Source organism: Gopherus evgoodei, chromosome 3 (assembly GCF_007399415.2).
Source record: "Gopherus evgoodei ecotype Sinaloan lineage chromosome 3, rGopEvg1_v1.p, whole genome shotgun sequence".
NCBI lineage: Eukaryota > Metazoa > Chordata > Testudines > Testudinidae > Gopherus > Gopherus evgoodei.
This window is the reverse complement of record NC_044324.1, coordinates 64,522,599-64,542,543: the sequence shown is the minus strand read 5'-3', so window position 1 is coordinate 64,542,543 and position 19,945 is coordinate 64,522,599. Positions and strand designations below refer to the sequence as shown.

Below are 19,945 nucleotides of genomic sequence, written 5' to 3'. Positions count from 1 at the left end.
CAGTACGCCTTATGCTCTCTCAGCATAGGAACAGCTTTTTATTATTTTCATTATATTCTGGTAATGGCTCCAATCAGGAGTAGGGTCCCATTGTGGAAATTTCTGTGTAAACTCATGGTAATGGACTGTGGCTGCCTCAGAGAGCTTGCTAATCTAAAAAACAAAAAAGTGCGAGGCATAATAGGATACAAGGTAGTCAGAGTAATGGAGGGCATATGTTGTGATAGTTCTGTTAAAAATATATATATTTTTTAAAATCTTTGTCTAATTTTTTTTAAAAATCCCAAAATAATCCCAAAATGTAAGAATTTATCCTGTAAATGTCCTACTTCACCTTAGCCTTTTTTTACTGTATTAGTTTATATTTAACACTAAACTTTTCCATTGTTAATTTTAACTATTGCTTTTGAACTCTTGCATCCCTGTTTTTTGTTATCTTTAAGTTTTGCTGTTTCCAGTCCATTCCCTACCTTTTTCTATTTTAAATTAGTTTTGATTCTTGCACTTCATATTTATTGTATTTAGTCTTTCTATTTTTAACAAAAAAGGTACGTAATCATCTGGAACTTCAGTCTGAGTGACATATGCTCAGTCTCATTCTACCAGTACTAATATGTCCTTGGAGTTTCCAAAACTTAAATGACAGTTTCCTAATTCAAAACCGTTGCATCCAACATGCATTAGACCTGATATTGATAGATACAGAGGAATTGATCTCTGAATTAAAAATCAGTAGTTGCTTAGGTGCACGTGATCATGACTCGGTTGGTTTGTTTACACATGTGGACTCCAAACTAATAATATGTAGTTGGTGATTTAAAAGAGCCAATTTCACAAAGTTGAAAACAATTCGGAGCCGAAGGAGCTGGGAGAAAGAATTTAAACACAAAAATGTGAACAATTGGGAACTGTTAAAAACATTTTGACTAGATACCCAAAAAGTCTCAGTCCCAAAATTGTGAGAAAACATTACACTTGTTAACCAGCAAAGAGTCCTGTGGCATCTTATAGACTAACAGACGTTTTGGAGCATGAGCTTTCGTGGGTGAATACCCATTTCGTCGGATGCATGTCGTGGAAATTTCCAGGGGCAGGTATATATGTATGCAAGCAAGAAGCAGGCTAGAGATAACACTGGTTAAGACAGCCTGGTTTAGGTGAAAGCAGCCATTAAACACACAATGTATAACACGGGGGAAATGGGGTAGGTGAGAGAAATAACTGTAAATTGGGAATCATCCAAAATTAATAAGGGAAGCAAATGGACTCTTCAAGAAATCTATAGCCTGCCAAGTTAAAGATAAAGAATTTAAGTATATTAGGAACAGATGGAATCCTAATACTAGATGGGAATGGTAGAATTGTCAATGCAAAAAAGCAGAAGTGTACAGCAATCTCTTCAAAGTGTTTGGAGAAGACCCAAGTCGTCACTGATCATCATGTGATATGAATATAATACTTTTCATTCTAACCCAAGAGGAATGGATCCAAATAACTTGCTCAGTGTCAGACAGTTTTAAAAGGACTGGCTGGAGAGTTCTCTGACCCATAAATGTTTATTTTCAATAAGTCTTGGAAACCTGGAAATTTCAAAGGAATAGAAGAATGCTACCGTTGTGCCGATATTTAAAAGTGTAAATGAGGTGACCTGGGTAACTATAGGTCTACTAGTCTGATACTGAAACTCAACAAAATATAAGAATGGCTGATACGGCCTCAGTTTAATGAAGAATTGAGGGTAATAGTAATATAATTAATGTCAATCAACATAGGTTTATGGGAAATAGAACCTGTTAAACTAATCTGATATTTTTTTTTCATGAGATTACAAGTCTGGGTGATAAAAGTAATAGTACTGCACAACATTTTGATTAAGAAACTAAAATGATACAAATCAACATTGCACACATTAAATGTATTAAAAACTGATAAGTCGTAATGTAATTGTAAGCAGGGAATCATTGAGAGTGCTTTTGCTGGGGTCCCACAGGGATTGGTTCTTGGTCCTGTGCTATTTAACATTTTATCAATGACATGGAAGAAAAATAAAATCCCTTAGAGTTTGCAGATGACACAAAAATAAGAGGAGTGGTTAATAATAAAAAGGACAGTTCACTGATACTGAATAATCTAGATTGCTTGGTAAAATGGGATCAAGCAAACACTATGCATTTTTAATGCAGCCAAGTGTAAGGTCATATATCTAGGGGAAAAAATATAGGCCTTACGTATAGCATTTTGATGTCTGTCCTGGGAAGCAGTGGCTCTAGAGATGATTTTGAGGTCACAGAGGATGAACATGAGCTTCCAGACCAACACTATAGCCAAAAGCATTGCATTGGCCTTGGATATATAACCAGGAGAATCTCATGTAGGAGCAGAGGCTATGTTTCCTTTGTGTTGGACACTATTTATAACAGCTACTGGAATTCTGTATCCAGTTCTGCTGTCCATAATTCAAAAAAGATGTTCCAAAATTGGAGAATGTTCAGAGAAGAGTCACAAGAATGATTAAAGTATTGAAAAACGTACTTTGAGGTCCTTGAGTCTCACTACAATCTATCAAACACAAGGTTAAGGGGTGATTTGATCAGTACTTATGTGGAGAACAGAAATTTCGTAATAGAGGTACCTTTGTCTGCTATATTGAAGAGATGACCATATCTAATGGCCAGAAGTTGAAGATAGACAAATTAAGAGTAGAAATAAGTCACAAATTTTTAACAGTGAGGATAATTAACTATTAACAATTTATCAAGAGTTGTGATTAGATTTTCCATCACTGGAAATGTTTAGATCAAGATTGGATGTTTTTCTAAATGGGATGCTCTAGTTCAGTCACAGCTATTGATCTTGAAGTGGGAGTTAATGTGGGTAAGTCCTGTCGTCTGTGTTAGAGAAGGAGGTCAGACTAGATGATTACAGCTGTCCTTTCTGACCTTAAAATATACAGGTGTATGAATCTATGGATAGTTACCTAGGAACATTAGAATCAATGTTAAACTTAAAAGAAATCCAAATATGTTATGGTATGAAATTGCTCATTTAGGGCATCCAAACAAGCTTAAGTATCATCATGCCACAACCATACATTATGTTTAATCAAGTGTGTAATTACAAGTAATAAGTATTAAACTAATTTTAAACACACTAATTTTTTCCATTTTTTTTTCTCCCCACATGGTAGCATCATGGGAAAGGAATAGATGTTTGGGTGTCAAAACAGAGGACTTTTGTATACCTTAACATGCTCAGATTTATTTAAAGTTTAACCTTAGCTTTGGATTACCTGCATGTACAATAAGATTTAGACTTACATGGTTTTTCTAGGAGTTGGGCCTTTGAGGATAAAAGACCCATTAAGGAATTGCTGCCTTTCAGAGGCTCAACCTAGCTTAGTTTTAGTTGGTCAGCTACATCTCACTGACCCCAGTGCATGTCTCTGCCCCACCCTCTGGCATATATGCCTTCTGAATTCCCAAGTCCAATATCGTTGCTCTGAGAGTTCACTTGTACTCCCGCCTCACTCCCAGGACAATACTGTCTGGGTGCATAGTGGAGTCAATGCAGCAGTACCTTAAGCCATGTCTACACTTACTGGGGATCAGCGCTGCTGCGATTGATGCAGCAGGGGTCGATTTAGTGGGTCTAATGAAGACACACTAAATCAACCGCAGAGCACTCATTGGTCGACTCTGGTACTCCACCGGAATGAGAGGAGTAAGGTAAGTCAATGGAAGAGCATCTCCCGTCAACGCAGCATGGTGTAGACACCGCAGTAAGTCGACCTAAGCTACATCGACTCAAGCTACGTTATTCACAAGGCCTTAGTGTCACATGGTAAATGTTCTCTAGTACTGGAGAAGAATAGATTAGATTTTTCCAATTGTCTTTCATCTAGCAGGGAGCCAGCTCATTTGCAGATGACCTGAGCTGCAATCAATAGGGTCCACTCAGAGATCACTGAAAGACATCTGATTTTTTTGTTCGGCAAATGCAGTTGTCTTATCAATTTGTTTGCTAACAAAGAGCAACTACCTGGGAGACCTTAGTTCCTTGTTAGATGCCTTAGAGTCTAACCCAAGTAGTAATACTTTGAGACAATTCTGAATTCTTAAAAAGGCAGGACTTTTCTTCCAGAACAAAGAAATTTTAAAAATCCTTTCAGCAGTAACATTAACTACAAGAGGATTCATGTTAAAGATGTTCTTTCTCAAGTTGATGAGCCTTTGGCAGCATATGTTCTTCAGTATGTCACGTTGTGCCAGCTAAATATAGACAGCAATATTTTGAAATTGATACTGCCAGGGATGTATTCCTATCCCTTACATGGTAAACTCAGCATCTCTCTGCCCTGGAAGGAGATGCTTTCAACTTTCCAGCTCCGTCAGTCCCAGTTTCCTCTGACACTTCCATTCTAGGCTGGCATAGCTATTCTTAGGATTTGTAAACTCAGTCACGTGAATTTCTGGGAAGAAAAAACTTCATGTCAACATCTAGAATTAAGACCGTTATATTGGGCTCTCAAGTCCTTCTCCATCTTCTACATGGCAGAGTGAATCAAGTACTTACTGACAACATTACTGATTAACAGGTGTGTTGTGAGCAAGACACGAGGAGTCATTTTTCTGCTCTATTCTGCGCTAATTAGGCCTCATCTGGAGTATTGTGTCCAGTTCTGGGCACTGCATTTCAAGAAAGATGTGGAGAAATTGGAGAGGGTCCAGAGAAGAGCAACAAGAATGATTAAAGGTCTGGAGAACATGACCTACGAAGGAAGACTGAAAGAATTGGGTTTGTTTAGTTTGGAAAAGAGAAGACTGAGAGGGGACATGATAGCAGTTTTCAGATATCTAAAAGGGTGTCATAAGGAGGAGGGAGAAAACTTGTTCACCTTAGCCTCTAATGATAGAACAAGAAGCAATGGGCTTAAACTGCAGCAAGGGAGATTTAGGTTGGACATTAGGAAAAAGTTCCTAACTGTCAGGATAGTTAAACACTGGAATAAATTGCCTAGGGAAGTTGTGGAATCTCCATCTCTGGAGATATTTAAGAGTAAGTTAGATAAATGTCTCTTAGGGATGGTCTAGACAGTATTTGGTCCTGCCAGGAGGGCAGGGGACTGGACTCGATGACCTCTTGAGGTCCCTTCCAGTCCTAGAGTCTAGGAATCTATGAACATTGCAGATATTTTATGTGAAGAATTAAGGGGAGCACCTTCCAGCTAGCTGTGCAGAGATGCCATACCTCTGTGGGATAGTCCATAGTACACAGTACACCAAATTTATCTGTTTGATAGCCACCTTGCAGGGAAGGACAATATTACTGGCAGATCAGCTGAGCAATGACTTACAATCAACATTTGTTGTCACTCAAGAACTCAGTAGCATACATCTCCCTATGGATATATGTGGAAATGGACCTGCATGCAACAAAACGCAACACAAATGTTAAAAGTTTTGCTTCAGAATAGGAGCAGCTAATCATTCCATAATAAGTGGGTTTCTTCTAAACTAAATGGGCACTTTTTCTAAGTCAGGAGAACCAAATAAGAGGAAAACCAAGGTTATTGTGATTCCAAGGCCTGGATAAGATGTTTCTCTCTGATGTCTTGCAAGAGTTGCAAGGAGTTTCTCTCTCCTCCCCTGCACCCCCGAACATATAATTTCAGACCTATTGTCCCCAGTAGAGAGGCCACAATTCCCGTATGGACACAGACTCTCTCCACTTGACAGCATGGGCTATAGAGATCTGACAGATTTAGAACTGTCCTGTTTGGAAAAGGTCCAGGAGATTCTATTAAAGCAGTCAACTTGCCTGTTACGATTGTAAGTGGAAAAGGTTCTCTTTGTGGGCAACCAGCAATAACATAAACCCAGCTTCAGGTCCCATTTAATCTATAATTGTGTATGTGCTTCATGTGATATGTTTGGGACTTTCCATACTGTCAGTAAAAGTACATCTCCAGTTGATCAAAATAATGTATCCAGCTATAATTTAGTTAAAAGGTTATTGAACAGATGTGTCTTTTGGTTAGAGAATCCATTCCTACATGGAACCTACATTTTATATGTAATTAGCTTGTGAAACTCCTCTGAACCAATTGGAGAATGTTTCCTGTTTAATCTCTCAATTAAGACAGCCTTTGAAAAGATATATGTAGGAAACTGTCCTCTACTGGCAATGGCATGAGCTAGGGTTTTTCCCAGTTGAAATTTGATTGTATGGATACATTGACATGCAAGCAGTTGCCAATTTTCAGCAGTTCTTAACAGCTTTTCAAAAAGCTTTCGGGTACATAAGTGGTGGTTCTCATGTATTTAAAAAATTGAAAACTAAATTCGTTACTACATGAGCCTTGAATGTAAAAGTCAAAACTGAGAATTATATTCCCTGCTTTTTCTTAGCTGTGGTTGAAGTATTTTTTTAAACTTCTGCTGCTGTTTCTTGCATATTGTAAAAACTAGTTCTGTGAGTGTTTAATCTGTACTTAGTACCCTGCCTATGTAGAAATCAGAATTCAATTTTAAGTATGTTTTCATCTGTATACTGGAGTTAATTTGCTGTTCCCATTTCTCCATTGTAATCTTTCTTCCTATGCTTTCAAATTCCAATTAATCTGTAAATATCCCTATTGGGAAACAATAATATTTCTGTAGACATTCAGCAATTCTGTAACTTTTGATTCTTCAACTTCCCATCCTTTTTATAATGTTTAAAACCTTAAAAGAGAAAAAAGTATCTTGAAGTGGAAGCATTGGCTTGTGCAATTTTCGTTACAGTAAAAAGGAGGAGGATTGATTAGGAGGGAAAGATGGCCTTGTGGTTAAAGCATTGGATCAGGACTAATCTAAAATATGTGACAGGGTCAGAAACTGAATCCACGGCTCCTGACTATGCCACTGACTAATGTTACTTTTGAAAACTTAGGGAAGCTGAAAGGTCCCAGAATACTGGAGAAAACCAAATGTAGCACTGATCTTCAAAAAAGGAGAAGAGTAATTCTAGCAACTGTCATTTAATCTATTTTCAATACTTGGGGGGAGCTAAACTTTTAGAATGAACAAAATCTTATGAAGTCTTTTATCTGGACTTCTTCACTCATACCTACATTACCTTGGGGGAAGAGAAGCACACTCTGAGCTGAGTAAGCTATGTAAACCCCTGGTGGAGGCACACATACTCAAGTATGCTTTCAAAGCCGCTAGACCCTTGTGATGTCAGTATAGTATAGTCCATTACTCTAAGTTGGTATTGCTTTCCACTTCTTAGTTTTCTTCTCTGCCCTCATTTCATCCTTTTCCGTCTGCACATTCCTCTGCTACCTCCTTCTATATCCCTGATTTACCATGCTCTTCCACCTGCCTTCTGCCCTTATAAATACGCTCATCAGCCTGTCCCTTTCCAATAAAAGAACCCCCTTTTAAGCTTTCAGTTAATGTTTTTTTAAAAAATCAACCAAGTTACGTGCACTTTAAGTAAATAAATCATCTTTAACTGCAACCCCTGCATTCTCATCTCTTAACCCACTCCCTTTCATTCTGTTTTCATTTAGATTGTAAACTTTTCAGAGCAAGGACAACATCTATTCTATGATCTATGAAGTGTCCCGTAGAATTCTGAGTATTCAATGAATAAAATTTGTCAGACAAATTGGATTTTTTTTAGATAGAAATGCAAAATTAATTGAAGAAAAGTAGCATCTTTAATATACTTACATTTTGCTATTGAAATTGAATTTGAACTCTGTCTTATGGAAGTAAGACTTAATTTATGTTGGCTTGAAAGTATGAATAGCCTTTAAGAGCTTGGCGATTGACTAAAGGGATAGTAAGCAAAATCTAATAAAAACTGATAGTATAAAGGGGGATAGTTTCTACCAAGGGTATTGCTTGGTTTATTATTAGGCTTGGTCTTACATAATGAAATAAATTTGAGGCCCTAAATTAGGAGGCATTTGGAAGAAATGATAAAAATACAATATACAAAAGCAACCTAGAAGCTTCCTAGCAGAGAGAAAAAGATATGATCCATTCCCCAAGGAGCCTAATGAGACAATTAATGGTTTTAGGGTGTTGAAAGACTTGAGTAACATCAGTATGTTCATTCAGAGAATTAATTTCTCAGTAAAGACTGATGCACAACATAGTGTAATAAAAGTAGAAAAATCTGGAATAACATCAACACGTCTTAATTAGCTCATATCTCGTAGGTGTTATGTGGACTATTAGGAAATAAAAAAATCAGAATATTGTCCTTGTGGATTAGTTCAGGAAGGGTGTTCTATGTGTAGGAGACAGTGGGGAAGAAAGTGCAAAAAACGAAATAAGTTGTGGAAGAAGTGAATGAACAGACTATTGAGGCTGGCATCATTTATGAAGCAGACATAATGGGTGTGTGATGATGCAGTTCTGGCGGGACCCAACTGAGAGTGCCAATTCAGGACCAATTGCTCAAACAGGGCAGACACAGCCCAAGGCTGGGGTTTTTCCACCTCTAAGGCAAACCAAACCAGCCAGACAAAAATGACTTTGGTTTCACCCCACTGGCTAACCACAAGTCACAAAAGCAATTTCCTTAGACACTCCAGTCTCCCAGTATCACCACCAGTCCCACTCGTCCTGGGGATGAATGGTTATGAAAACCAACACCCCAGTAAAAAGGTTCTCTCGATCCCAAAATACCAAGCCCCAGACCCAGGTCAATATACACATCAGATCTTATCCATAAATCATGCTGTTGCCAGTCCTTTAGAATCTAAAATCTAAACCTTTATTCATAAAAGGAAAAAGATAGAGATGAGAGCTAGAATTGGTTAAATGGAATCAATTACATTCAGTAATGGCAAAGTTCTTAGTTCAGGCTTGTAGCAGTGATGGAGTAAACTGCAGGTTTAAATCAAGTCTCTGGAGAACATCCCCAGCTGGGATGGGTCATTCAGTCCTTTGTGCAGAGCTTCTCTTTGTAGCAAAGTCCCTCCAGAGGTAAGAAGCAGGATTGAAGACAAGATGGAGATGAGGCAACAGCCTTATATAGGCACTTCCAGGTGTAAGAACACTTCTTTGTTCTTACTGTGGAAAATTACAGCAAAATGGAGTTTGGAGTCACATAGGCAAGTCCCCTGCATACTTTACTGAGTCACAAGGTGTATCTGCCTCCTCTCAGTGGGTCAATTGTGTAGCTGATGGTCCTTAATGGGACATCAAGCAGGCTAAGCAGAGCTGACACCAACTTGTCTGGGGTGTTACCCAGAACTACAGCACCAATTTGAAATACAGACAATATACAACCAATACTTGTAACTTCAATTGCATAATGATACAGACAGCATAGTCATAACCAGCAACTCATAACTTGGTCTTAGACACCTTATATGACCTGACCCCCTTTACATAAGATTTGGTGCCACTACAGGACCTTGGTTGCAAACCATGTTCTATATGGTCCCAGTTTATATCAACATCACAGGGTGGAAATAATGTAAATAGACTGTTGTTTCCTTGAATAGTGAGGAAGAAATAGACACCTATCATCTAAGTGGAAGGTGGGATGCTTGTCTTGGATACTAGGGAGAAATGTACTGGTGGGCTTTTGGAACCAGAGAAGGAGGGCACTCTTCTGCCTATTGTCCCATGTTTCTCCTCTTTATTCTTGTAACTTCCTTACTTCTTGCAGTCTCAGGAAATGCCTGTCTCTGCTTTTAGGGGAAGCCTTATTTAAGGCCTGGTGGTGTTGCAGAGGCAAAGATAACTTGAGAAGCCTGAGTTAGGCTGCTGTTGTTTTCACTGGATCAGCTGACTGATAATTCCTTCAGGTGGTCAATCTGCAAAGGTTTATTTGAAAAAAAGAACAAATGCCTCTTTTGTGAAAGTGACCATGACACTCCCAGGTGATAGGCACATGTTCATTTTAGTTGCAAACAACCATCAAGACATGCAAGAATGATCCAGGGAAGTGGGAAAATCAGATGTCTGGGCATGAAATAAGCAAGTAGAGTTCAGCTTTAAAAAATGCCAAATAAGAAATCTGGTGGAAAATAATTTGAAATATAGATATTGAGTGGGAGGGAGAAATCTGGAAAGTAATGCTGAAAGACATAGGAGCAGTAGTGGGCAGCAAATTAGACCCACATTTGATATGCAGTATGGCATTGAAAAGAACTATTGCAATTCTATGCTGCATACATAGTGGCATCATAGAGCAATACTGCTCTGGTGTTCCCATGGCTAGAATAAAGTCAATAACACTTCCATAGTGCCTAGCTGGATCTTTCAGTCCATCATGTGATCCAATACCTTTAGCTCATACAACTGTATGTTTATTAGGTCCCTATATGTACAGTCAAACTTGTTTATCTTTTTAAAGGTTTTGTTAGAATGTCAACAAGTAAAGCTTAATTATGAAAAAAGATAATCTTTTGGAGCAATTTTATACTATATTACACTGAAAGAATTCAGAACTTATAAAGCATTGAAAATAAACAATGGAATGCAAAGATTAAAGATGTACTGCAATAATTTTTTAAACATTTTTTCTTGCAAGTGAAATTTTAAAATATATCTATAAAATATAGCTGTGTCAAAATGATTTCTCACAAGATTTATATGCTTCAGAAAACACCACATTGCATAATGTATTAACCTATTTAAAATATTCTTTTCTGACATTACGTATTCTTTATGCAGCATAATATGACACTTGTTGATGGCCAGCCAGGGAATGTTACAACATATGTGCCTAAAGTCTGTGATGCAGATGCCCCAAAAGGTAAGACAAATGAAACTTTTGTTCAATGCACACTTCCTGTGTTGTATCATTGTAGAAGATTGGTTACTTCATTATATTTGTGTGTACTAGCAAGAGAAACCACTGAAATTTTATTTTCTTAAAAAATAATTGAGCATTTGCTCAAGCTTCTTTAGTGTTTATGTCCTCTGTGTTAAGGTTTACTTACGGAAGGCAGAAATTTAATAGTGAAAAGTGAAAGGTCATGCATTTAGGGATTAATAACAAGAACTATTGTTATAAGCTGGGGCGGCATCAGTTGGAAGCAACAGAGGAGGAGAAGGACCTCAGAGTATTGGTTGATCACAGGATAACTATGAGCCGTCAGTGTGATATGGCCATGAAAAAAGCGAATGCGGTTTTGGGATGCAAAAGGCGAGGTATTTCTAGTAGAGATGAGGAGGTGTTAGTGCCATTATACAAAGCACTAGTGAGACCTCATCTGGAATACTGTGTGTAGTTCAGGTCTCCCAGTTTGAATTCATCCTTCTTAAACATGGAACAGGTACAGAGAAGGACTACTAAGATGATCCGAGAAATGGAAAACCTGTCATATGAAAGGAGACTCGAAGAGCTTGGCTTGTTTAGCCTAACCAAAAGAAGGCTGAGCAGAGATATGATTGCTCTTTATAAATATATCAGAGGAATAAATACTGGGGAGGGAGAGGAATTATTTAACCTCAGTACCCATGTGGACACAAGAACAAACGAATATAAACTGGCCATCAGGAAGTTTAGACTTGAAATTAGACACAGGTTTCTAACCACCAGAGGAGTGAAGTTCTGGAACAGCCTTCCAAGGGGGGTAGTGGGGGCAAAAGATATATCTGGCTTCAAAACTAAGCTTGATAAGTTTATGGAGGGGATGGTATAATTGAATAGCCTAATTTTGGCAATTAATTAGTCTTTGACTACTAGCGGCTTGTGATGGGATGTTAGATGGGGTGGGATCTGAGTTACTATAGAGAATTCTTTCCTGGGTGTCTGGCTGGTGAGTCTTGCCCACGTGCTCAGGGTTTAGCTGATTGCCATAGTTGGGATTGGAAAGGAATTTTCCTCCAGGGCAGATTGGCCTGGGGGGGTTTCGCCTTCCTCTGCAGCGTGGCGCAGAGGTCACTTGCTGGAAGGTTCTCTGCACCTTGAAGTCTTTAAACTATGATTTAGGGTTAGGTTTGATACAGGAGTGGGTGAGTGAGATTCTGTGGCCTGCATTGTGCAGGTGGTCAGGCTAGATGATCATAATGGTCCCTTCTGACCTTAGTCTATGATTCTGTGATCATTGAACTAGGTAGTTTTGATTTGCTTTTCAAGCTTTTCTTTGCAACTATAGCGCCCAGAGTCTTCAGCTTTTGAAAGATGAAAGCAGACACTCTGGAAAACAAGAAGTCATTTGGGAGAGGTGCTGTGCAGTACTGCTGCACACTATCCCAGTCAAGGCCTGAGTAACTATTAATGTTGAAGGGTTAAGATTGGTGCTTGTCTGTTTTCACTGCATTGTGATGACCCACAAAATTGTGACAGCTAGGAGTCTCACTAGATTCCCCTCCCTCCCCCCAATATTTACAGTAGAAAACAGGATTTAAAGCAAATATTGTGGATTTATCTGTTGATAAAGAAAATAAACCCCAGGCCCCAGAGCCAGGTCTTGATTAAGCTAATAATTAAATCAAGGACATAGGCCTCAATCATGCTAACATATAAAAAGTAAGAAAATAATCATGAATAATTATTACTAACACACCTGAGGCTAACTCTCTGATTTTATTATACACAAACCATAAATAATGCTGCTAAAAAGGACATAAAGTCCCTTAAATAACCAGTCCATCACTGCCGAAATATACTAACAGCTTCTAGTTCATTATAGTTCATTAAGTTACTCGTGTAAGCATAAAACTCATGATAATCTGGCCAAAGGTACAAACAATATGTATTTTTGGACACAAGTTCCTCAAAAAGCTTAGCAATGCGTAACAGCTTAACTGCAAGTAAGGGAAAACCGAGGTGTCAATGTCCTGACAATTACGAAAACTTTCCATGAGGAAGTAGAAAAGAACAGGCTTGCAATTTTTAGCTCACTTATGATATATAAAAATATTAATAGCAATTGTTTTCATAAGATGTCATGTATTAGCCAAATAAGGTAATGACGGATATATAAGCTCATGTGATAATTTGCGGTTTTAAGCTTTATAAGCACAGGTATCACTGCTGTAAGGCAGAGCGATTTACCCCTTGCTAGGGGATTTGTCGTCTCTCCGTGTGTACACATGTATCTCTGATTAATCAATAAAGAAAAGCCTCAGGCTATCTGATCAACTCAACACGGTGGTGGTCATTTCCACAACACTGTTAAAGATATTTTTGAAACCTTAAATATCCTTAACAGTTGAACATGGAGGTTCCACATACAATCAAGAGTTGCAAATGTGTGCTCAACTGATTGCTTTCTTTCTCTAATAGATAGATAGATGTTCCAGCTTACTGATGGAAGAATTTTTGTTTTAAATTTTATTGACCTAAAAATTCAGAGCATTGACTACAGCTTACAAGTGTGTGGCAGGTTTGGTAGTTTAGTTTCTGAAAACTGCTGATTTAGAATATCTGAGGACTACTTCTTCAAAAATTTTCTGCAGAAATTTTTTCCAGTAAATGATTTATTAACATAAGAACGATCATACTGGGTCATCTCAAAGGTTCATCTAGCCCAGAATCCTGTGTTCCAACAGTGGCCAATGACAGGTGCTGCAGAGGGAATGAATGGAACAGGCAATCAACAAGTGGTCCATTCCCTGTCCCCGATTCCCAGCTTCTGGCAAACAGTAACTAGGGACACCATCCCCACCTATCCTGCTAATAGTCATTGATGGACCTATCCTCCATGAATTTATCTAGTTCTTTTCTGAACCCTGTTATAGTCCTTGGCCTTCACAACGTCCTCGGGCGAAGTGTTCCGCAGGTTGACATTTAAATTGTATTCATTTGGACCACTAACACTTTTCTTCTAAGCATTTATCTTGTATTTTAACATTTGTCTTTTTTAGATGCAAGTATATTTTCTCCATATACTAATTTTAAATGTTTAGCATTTAAAGTATTTTATTTTTTACTGGCTTTGTGGACATACATAATTGTATAGTGACCTACTCAATTATAACCACTATTCAGATGTAGTGGAGATGAGAGCCCTGCGAATTTTATTACACTTGAATTGTATTTTTCTTCTCAGTAGAGTGAGTAAAGAACCACCTGACAGAGATCATGTTGTTATGGCAACTAATCTTCTAAAAATAATTTCTATATTGTTAGAACTTTAATTGCCTTTAATATGGAATTCATTTCATGTAGATTTGTTTCTAACCAGTATTTTGCTTGCTGAAGATGACAGGTTGTTTATCTTTCTTCAAAATAAAGATGGAGTAAATAGTTTTGCACTCAGATTGTGTTACTATCAAATCTTTGATTTTATTTAGGTTCAGAACTGCAATGCTTAAACAATTTTAGCTTATATTTGAAAGTGTTAATACTGTCAAACAGTTTTTTTCTGATATGTTGTCTCTGTATTTACTTCTAATATATAGATTAACTTAGTCTGAGTATCAGAGGCTATGATGACTGACCTGAAAAAGGTAAAGCAGAAGACAAGAGGAAATAGAGTAGATAAAATTTTGCCTTTTACCAGTTGAGAATCTGTCTGCATAAAAATTCCTTAGCACAAATATATACAATACATGAATCGTCCATTTACTTGTTCAGTCTAAGTACATACAGTTTATTAAAATAATTGTCTGTAAAGCAGCCAAAGATTTTGTACATCACAGTATCTTAGTATGTTATAAAAGGAAACATTTATTTATAATAAGCTTCAGTAGAGTTAGGAGATATTTGAAGCAGGTGTATGATAGAGGACCTTTGACAGAATATGCACTTGCATTTTTTTAAATACAGTAGTAAATTAGAGTATCGTTTCTCAGTCCACTTGTACTTTCTCAGATAACTTCTTGCTGTTACGTACTAGGGTGCAGTATACCCTTAATCTGCTTTTACCACTGAGTAACCTTCCAGTTCCCCTTTCATGATTTTAATGTATTAACCAAAATGTATTTTTCCTTAATCTTTTTGTTTGGAAATCTGGCCCTTAGCTTTTTTTTTTTTTGTAATTTGTGCAGCATTTATATTACTCCCAGGGGAATGCTGCACCAAAAAAATAAAAATTATATGCAGAATACTTTAAAATTCTGCAAAATTTTATTTGTCAAAATAACACTACATAATCGCATCAGTTTCAATTACTTTGGTAATTTTGTTTCAAAATACCTGTCTGCAGGTATTTCTGTAACAATATACACACACACAAATTCCTCCAGTAGTGGAGTTGAAGAAACCCCTATGACAACCCAGTTCCTGTTTCACTGCTTCCTCTCTCCCCAGAGCCCAATCAGGTGGCCAGACACCCAGAATCCCCCCCGCCAAGCCCAGCTGCAAGGCCCCCCCTTCCCCAGATACCCACACACCTTCCCCTGAGAGCCCAGTTATCTGACATGTTCTTAAAAAGTTAAAGTGATAGGGATTCTACAACCTCCCTTGGCAACCTACTCTTGTGCTTAACTATCGGTAGAATTTTTTTCTTATTTTTAACCTAAATCTTGCTTGCTGCCCATTAAGCCCTATCTTCAGTAGAAATGGAGGACAATTGATCATTGTCCTCTATCTAACAGCCCTTAATATATTTGAAACCTGTTAGGAAAATACCTCCTCAGTCTTATTTTCTCATGCCTAAACATGTCTGGTTTTTTACCTTTTCCTCATGTTTTCTAAATCTTTGATCAATTATGTTGCTCTCCTCTGGACTCTCTCCAGTTTGTCCACCTCTTTTTTTTTTAATTAAAGCATGACACCCAAAACTGGACACAGTACTCCAGCTGAGACCTCACCAATGCTGAGTACAGCAGAACAATTACCTCCGTTGTCTGTCTTATGACGCTGCCACTAATAAACCCAAGAATATTACCCTTTTTTTTTCAATTGCATCACATTGTTGGTTCGTATTCCATTTGTGATTCAATGTAACCCCTAGATCTTTTTTAACAGTATTACTGCATAGCCGGTTATTCCTCATTTTGTATTAGCGCATTCCTTTTTTCCTTCCTAGTATTTGCCTGTATTGGATTTTATAGTGTTGATCTTAGACCAATTCTTCAATGAGTCAAGGTCATTTTGAATTCTAATCCTGTCCTCCAAAGTGCTTGGAGGTCCTCCTCCCTAAGTTTGTCATCTACAAATTGTATAAGTATGTTCTCTGCTCCGTTATCCAAGTTGTTAATGAAAATATTGAATATTACTGACCCCTGCAGAATCCCACCAGATAGGTTATCCCACTTTTGCCAGCAAACCATTGATAACTACTTTTTGAGAACAGTTTTTCAGCTGCTATATTCACCCACATCATAGTAATTTAATCTAGACCACACTTTCCTGGTTTGCTTAGGAGACATTTTGTGGGACTGTGTCAAAAACCTTGCTGAAATCAAGATATCACATCTACTGCTTCCCCCCACCCCTCCATCTCCTTGGCAAGTAATCCTGCCAAAGAATGTATGCATCACATTATTTTATTAATTGTTTATAAATATAAACAAGTGTCCTAAGCAACAGGACAGATCCTTTTTCTTGTTCTCCTGCCTTCATATTGCACAGTGATTAATACTAGTACTCTTGTATCTGGTATACTTCAGGGACATGGTGAAAATTTTGTTTGGAATGGGATATTTTGAATAAGATTTTGGAGTACTAGAAGCCATTTTTAATCCTTTGTAAGATTCAATTTTTACCTTTAAAAAAAAAAAAAAAAAAACCCGAAACACCCCTAGTGTTCAGTACTGTACATGTTAACAGCTCTTTTTAGCAGGGTTTAAACAGCCAGGCTCCCGATGTTGAAAGGTTTTTTTGTTTTTGTTTTTCCCTCTTTGGGCTCTATTAGTGCCTCCCTACGCTACTTCTTGCTCTCCAGCTTTCCCTTCAAAGGAAAGTTAATTGTATTAGGACATGCTTCCTGCATTTTTACACAGACAGGCAGTAGGGCAGTTGCAGCGATCTCTCTTTTTTTGGACCCACTGCTTGTATCCTGACTTTACTGTCTGGTGGACCTGGACCTAATCACACAGCAGAATGATTGTCAGTAACTGACAGGGAATTCTGGAGCATGAATAATGCCATTAAAAGCAAGAGAAGAGAGTTCTGAGCATTTGAATAGGCAGTGACCATTTTTATGAATTCTTCAAGCAAAAGCTTGTGCATTCACCAAATTGCTTTTTTGTTAATGTCAGTTCTGTCAATGTGAAAGGCCTCTAAGTATCACACTTTGTCTCACCACAAGTAGTGAAAGCCACCAAACCTAATTATAATTAGAAAACATTAATTGTACTCTGTGTCTTTAAATATTGTCAGTGTAATGTTGGGATCTCCTGCTGCTAGGAAATTGCTTTAACTTGACCTCTCCTGTGACAGTCTGCTCATTATATAGTTGTTGATCTTCAGGAAGAGCTCAAGAGACCCTGTACTTTTCAATGTAACTGGATGAAAGTATAGGCAAGTGTTCTCTCTGCAACTTTTAACACTTGCTCAATATGAATGGGATGGATACAGGAGGACTGCCTGTTTCACTGTCAACTGACGGGGCCTGTGACAAAGTGAAAAAATTCTGTGAAGCTTAGCCGCAAGAGCTGATTGTTGAAAAGTTGGACTGGAATCATTGGTATTTGCATTTCCTGCAACTTGACAGGAAAACCCATGGCCTTGTGGCTAGAATCCACTCTGTTGAATCCTGAAAGCCATTTGGACACATTGAATTCAATAGGAAGCTTTGGGGGTGATCACACACAAACTGAAAGGAACTTAATGATGCTATGAAAATTGTGAACCCTAATAAAAGCAGTCACCAATGCAGGCCTCTACCACTTTGTGAAGAAATGAGCATTCAGCATCATCAGATCCTTTTCTATATTGATGCTTGTTTTCTTAGATTCATAGGTTCTGTGGCCAGATGGGACCATTGTGACCATCAAGACTGACCTCCTGTATAACACAGCCCACAGAACTTGACCAAAATAGTTCCTGGAGTTTATCTTTTAGAAAAACATCCAGTCTTCGTTTAAAAATTATTAGTGATGGAGAATCCACCATGGCCTTTGGTAAATTGTTCAGTGGTTAGGTACTCTCACCATATTTGCAATCTGAATTTGTCTATCTTCAACTTCCAGCCATTGGATGATGATATAGCTTCTGCTAGAATAAAGAGCCTATTGTTAAGTATTTGTTCCCTATGTAGGCACTTGTAAATTTTGTCATGTGAAGCACCTATAATTGGGTGTTTGAATGCACAGAAGAGGCAAAGATTTTCATTGCTAAATATGGATCTGGCCTTGCTGAATATTTCACTGATCCACATTACCTTTTCGATATGCTTCTCTCCAGGGACAGAATAAAATAGGGGTTCTCAGTGTAGGTGTTGCAAACATGTCAGGGTGTTCAGACCATCCTGCCACATTACTTTATAGAATGGGATCTTGAGGGAGAGGAAGTAGTCCCAGTATGGAAAAAATTGAGAGCCAGTTCTGTACACAAACCCATAAAGCAAGATTCCTCCTCTCCCATCCACCCACCCATGCCAACAATTTTATAAGCCAACTGAGGACAGATATAACACAGTTGAAAAGATCGTGTATGAGAGCAGATGGAAACAATTCCAGAAAGGAGATTAATATTGGAATGCTAAGGAGGAATATGAATAGAATAAGAACTGGAAGAAAGGGTTGTTTCAAGCACAGTAGGCTGTGTAAGGGGACGCAAAGGGTGTATACAGTGTTGCTTTCGTTAAGGTAAAGGTTTTGATTTGAGGAAAATGAGGAAGGTTGACAATTCTCTTGCAACTCATTCCACTTATTTATTTGCCACTGAGTACCTTCCCTGTCTCTAGGATCTGGTACCTAAATCCATTTTTAGTACCATTATTTTCAAGGTTAAGAGGTGACTTGATCAGAGTCTATCAGTACCTTCATGGTGAACCAATTTTGTTAAGACTCTTCAGTCTAGAAAGGTATAACAAGATTCAGTGGCTGGAGGCAGAAGCTAAACAAATACAGACAGAAAATAAGGTACAGTTTTTAACAGTGAGGGTAACTAACCATTGGAATATTGGTTGTGGTGGATTCTGAATCACTGAATCAATTAAATCCAGATGAGAGAAATATCCAAAGGATGTTCTAGTTCAAACAGGAATGAATTCAGGGAAGTCCTATTACCTTTGTTAACAAGGAGTTAGACTAGATGATCATAGTGGTGCCTTCTGGCCTTAAAATCTATGAATCAGAGTTGTCATTTAACCAATATGGGGGTCTTTAAAAAGAGAAAATGTGTAGGGTTCATTGTACTGGATTCTTTTGTAAAATTAAGTAGGCCATCTCTTGGGAGAGATTAGGGGGCTCCTGTTGTTTTTGGATTCCTTTCAATTGAAACTTAGATTTCTTAAGGCCAGAAGGTCCCATTCAATCACCTAGTCTGACCTCATGTATGTCATAGACCATTGAATGTCACCCACTTACTCTTTATTGTACCCAATCATTTGTGTTTGAGTAAACAATATCTTCCAGAAACCCATCCAGTCTTGATGTCAAGACATCAGAGATGAAGAATCCACTACTTCCCTTGGTGTTTTGTTTTCGCATGGTAAATTTCCCTCACAGTCAAAGATATATATGCCTAACTTCTCATTTGAATTTGTCTGGCTTCAGTTTCCAGTCATCTTCTCTCTTTATGCATTTTCCCACTAGCTCTTTAGTGCCCTGTACATTCTACCGCTGAAGGTACATATGCACTGTAATCACATTATCTTTTGTCTTTTTGATCAACTAAACAGATAGAGCTTGGCACTTTTTCCAGTCTTTGAATCATTTTGTGTGGTGCTCTTCTGCACTCTCTAATTTTCAGCATCATTTTTGAAATGTGGACACACAAACTGCCTGCAGTATCAGTCTCATCATTGCCATATGCAGATGTAAAATCATCTTCCTCCTCTCTGCATCAGGCTGAGTCCAAAACTTGTGCAACCCTGCTAGAAACACCCCCATTCTATTATGATTATTCTTCATTAACAACAACTACT

The 19,945-nt window shown here is 38.0% G+C and overlaps 1 protein-coding gene across 4 annotated transcripts in view; it reads left to right on the top strand.

Annotated features, from left to right (window-relative positions):
- LMBRD1 (LMBR1 domain containing 1) overlaps positions 1 to 19,945 on the top strand; it is a 240,092-nt gene that overhangs the window by 193,627 nt on the left and 26,520 nt on the right. For all 4 annotated transcript variants that reach the window (XM_030555680.1, XM_030555679.1, XM_030555677.1 and 1 more), the window contains one exon: positions 10,686 to 10,767. In XM_030555680.1, the coding sequence (XP_030411540.1) occupies positions 10,686 to 10,767 (82 nt within the window). The remainder of the gene's footprint in view (positions 1 to 10,685; positions 10,768 to 19,945) is intronic.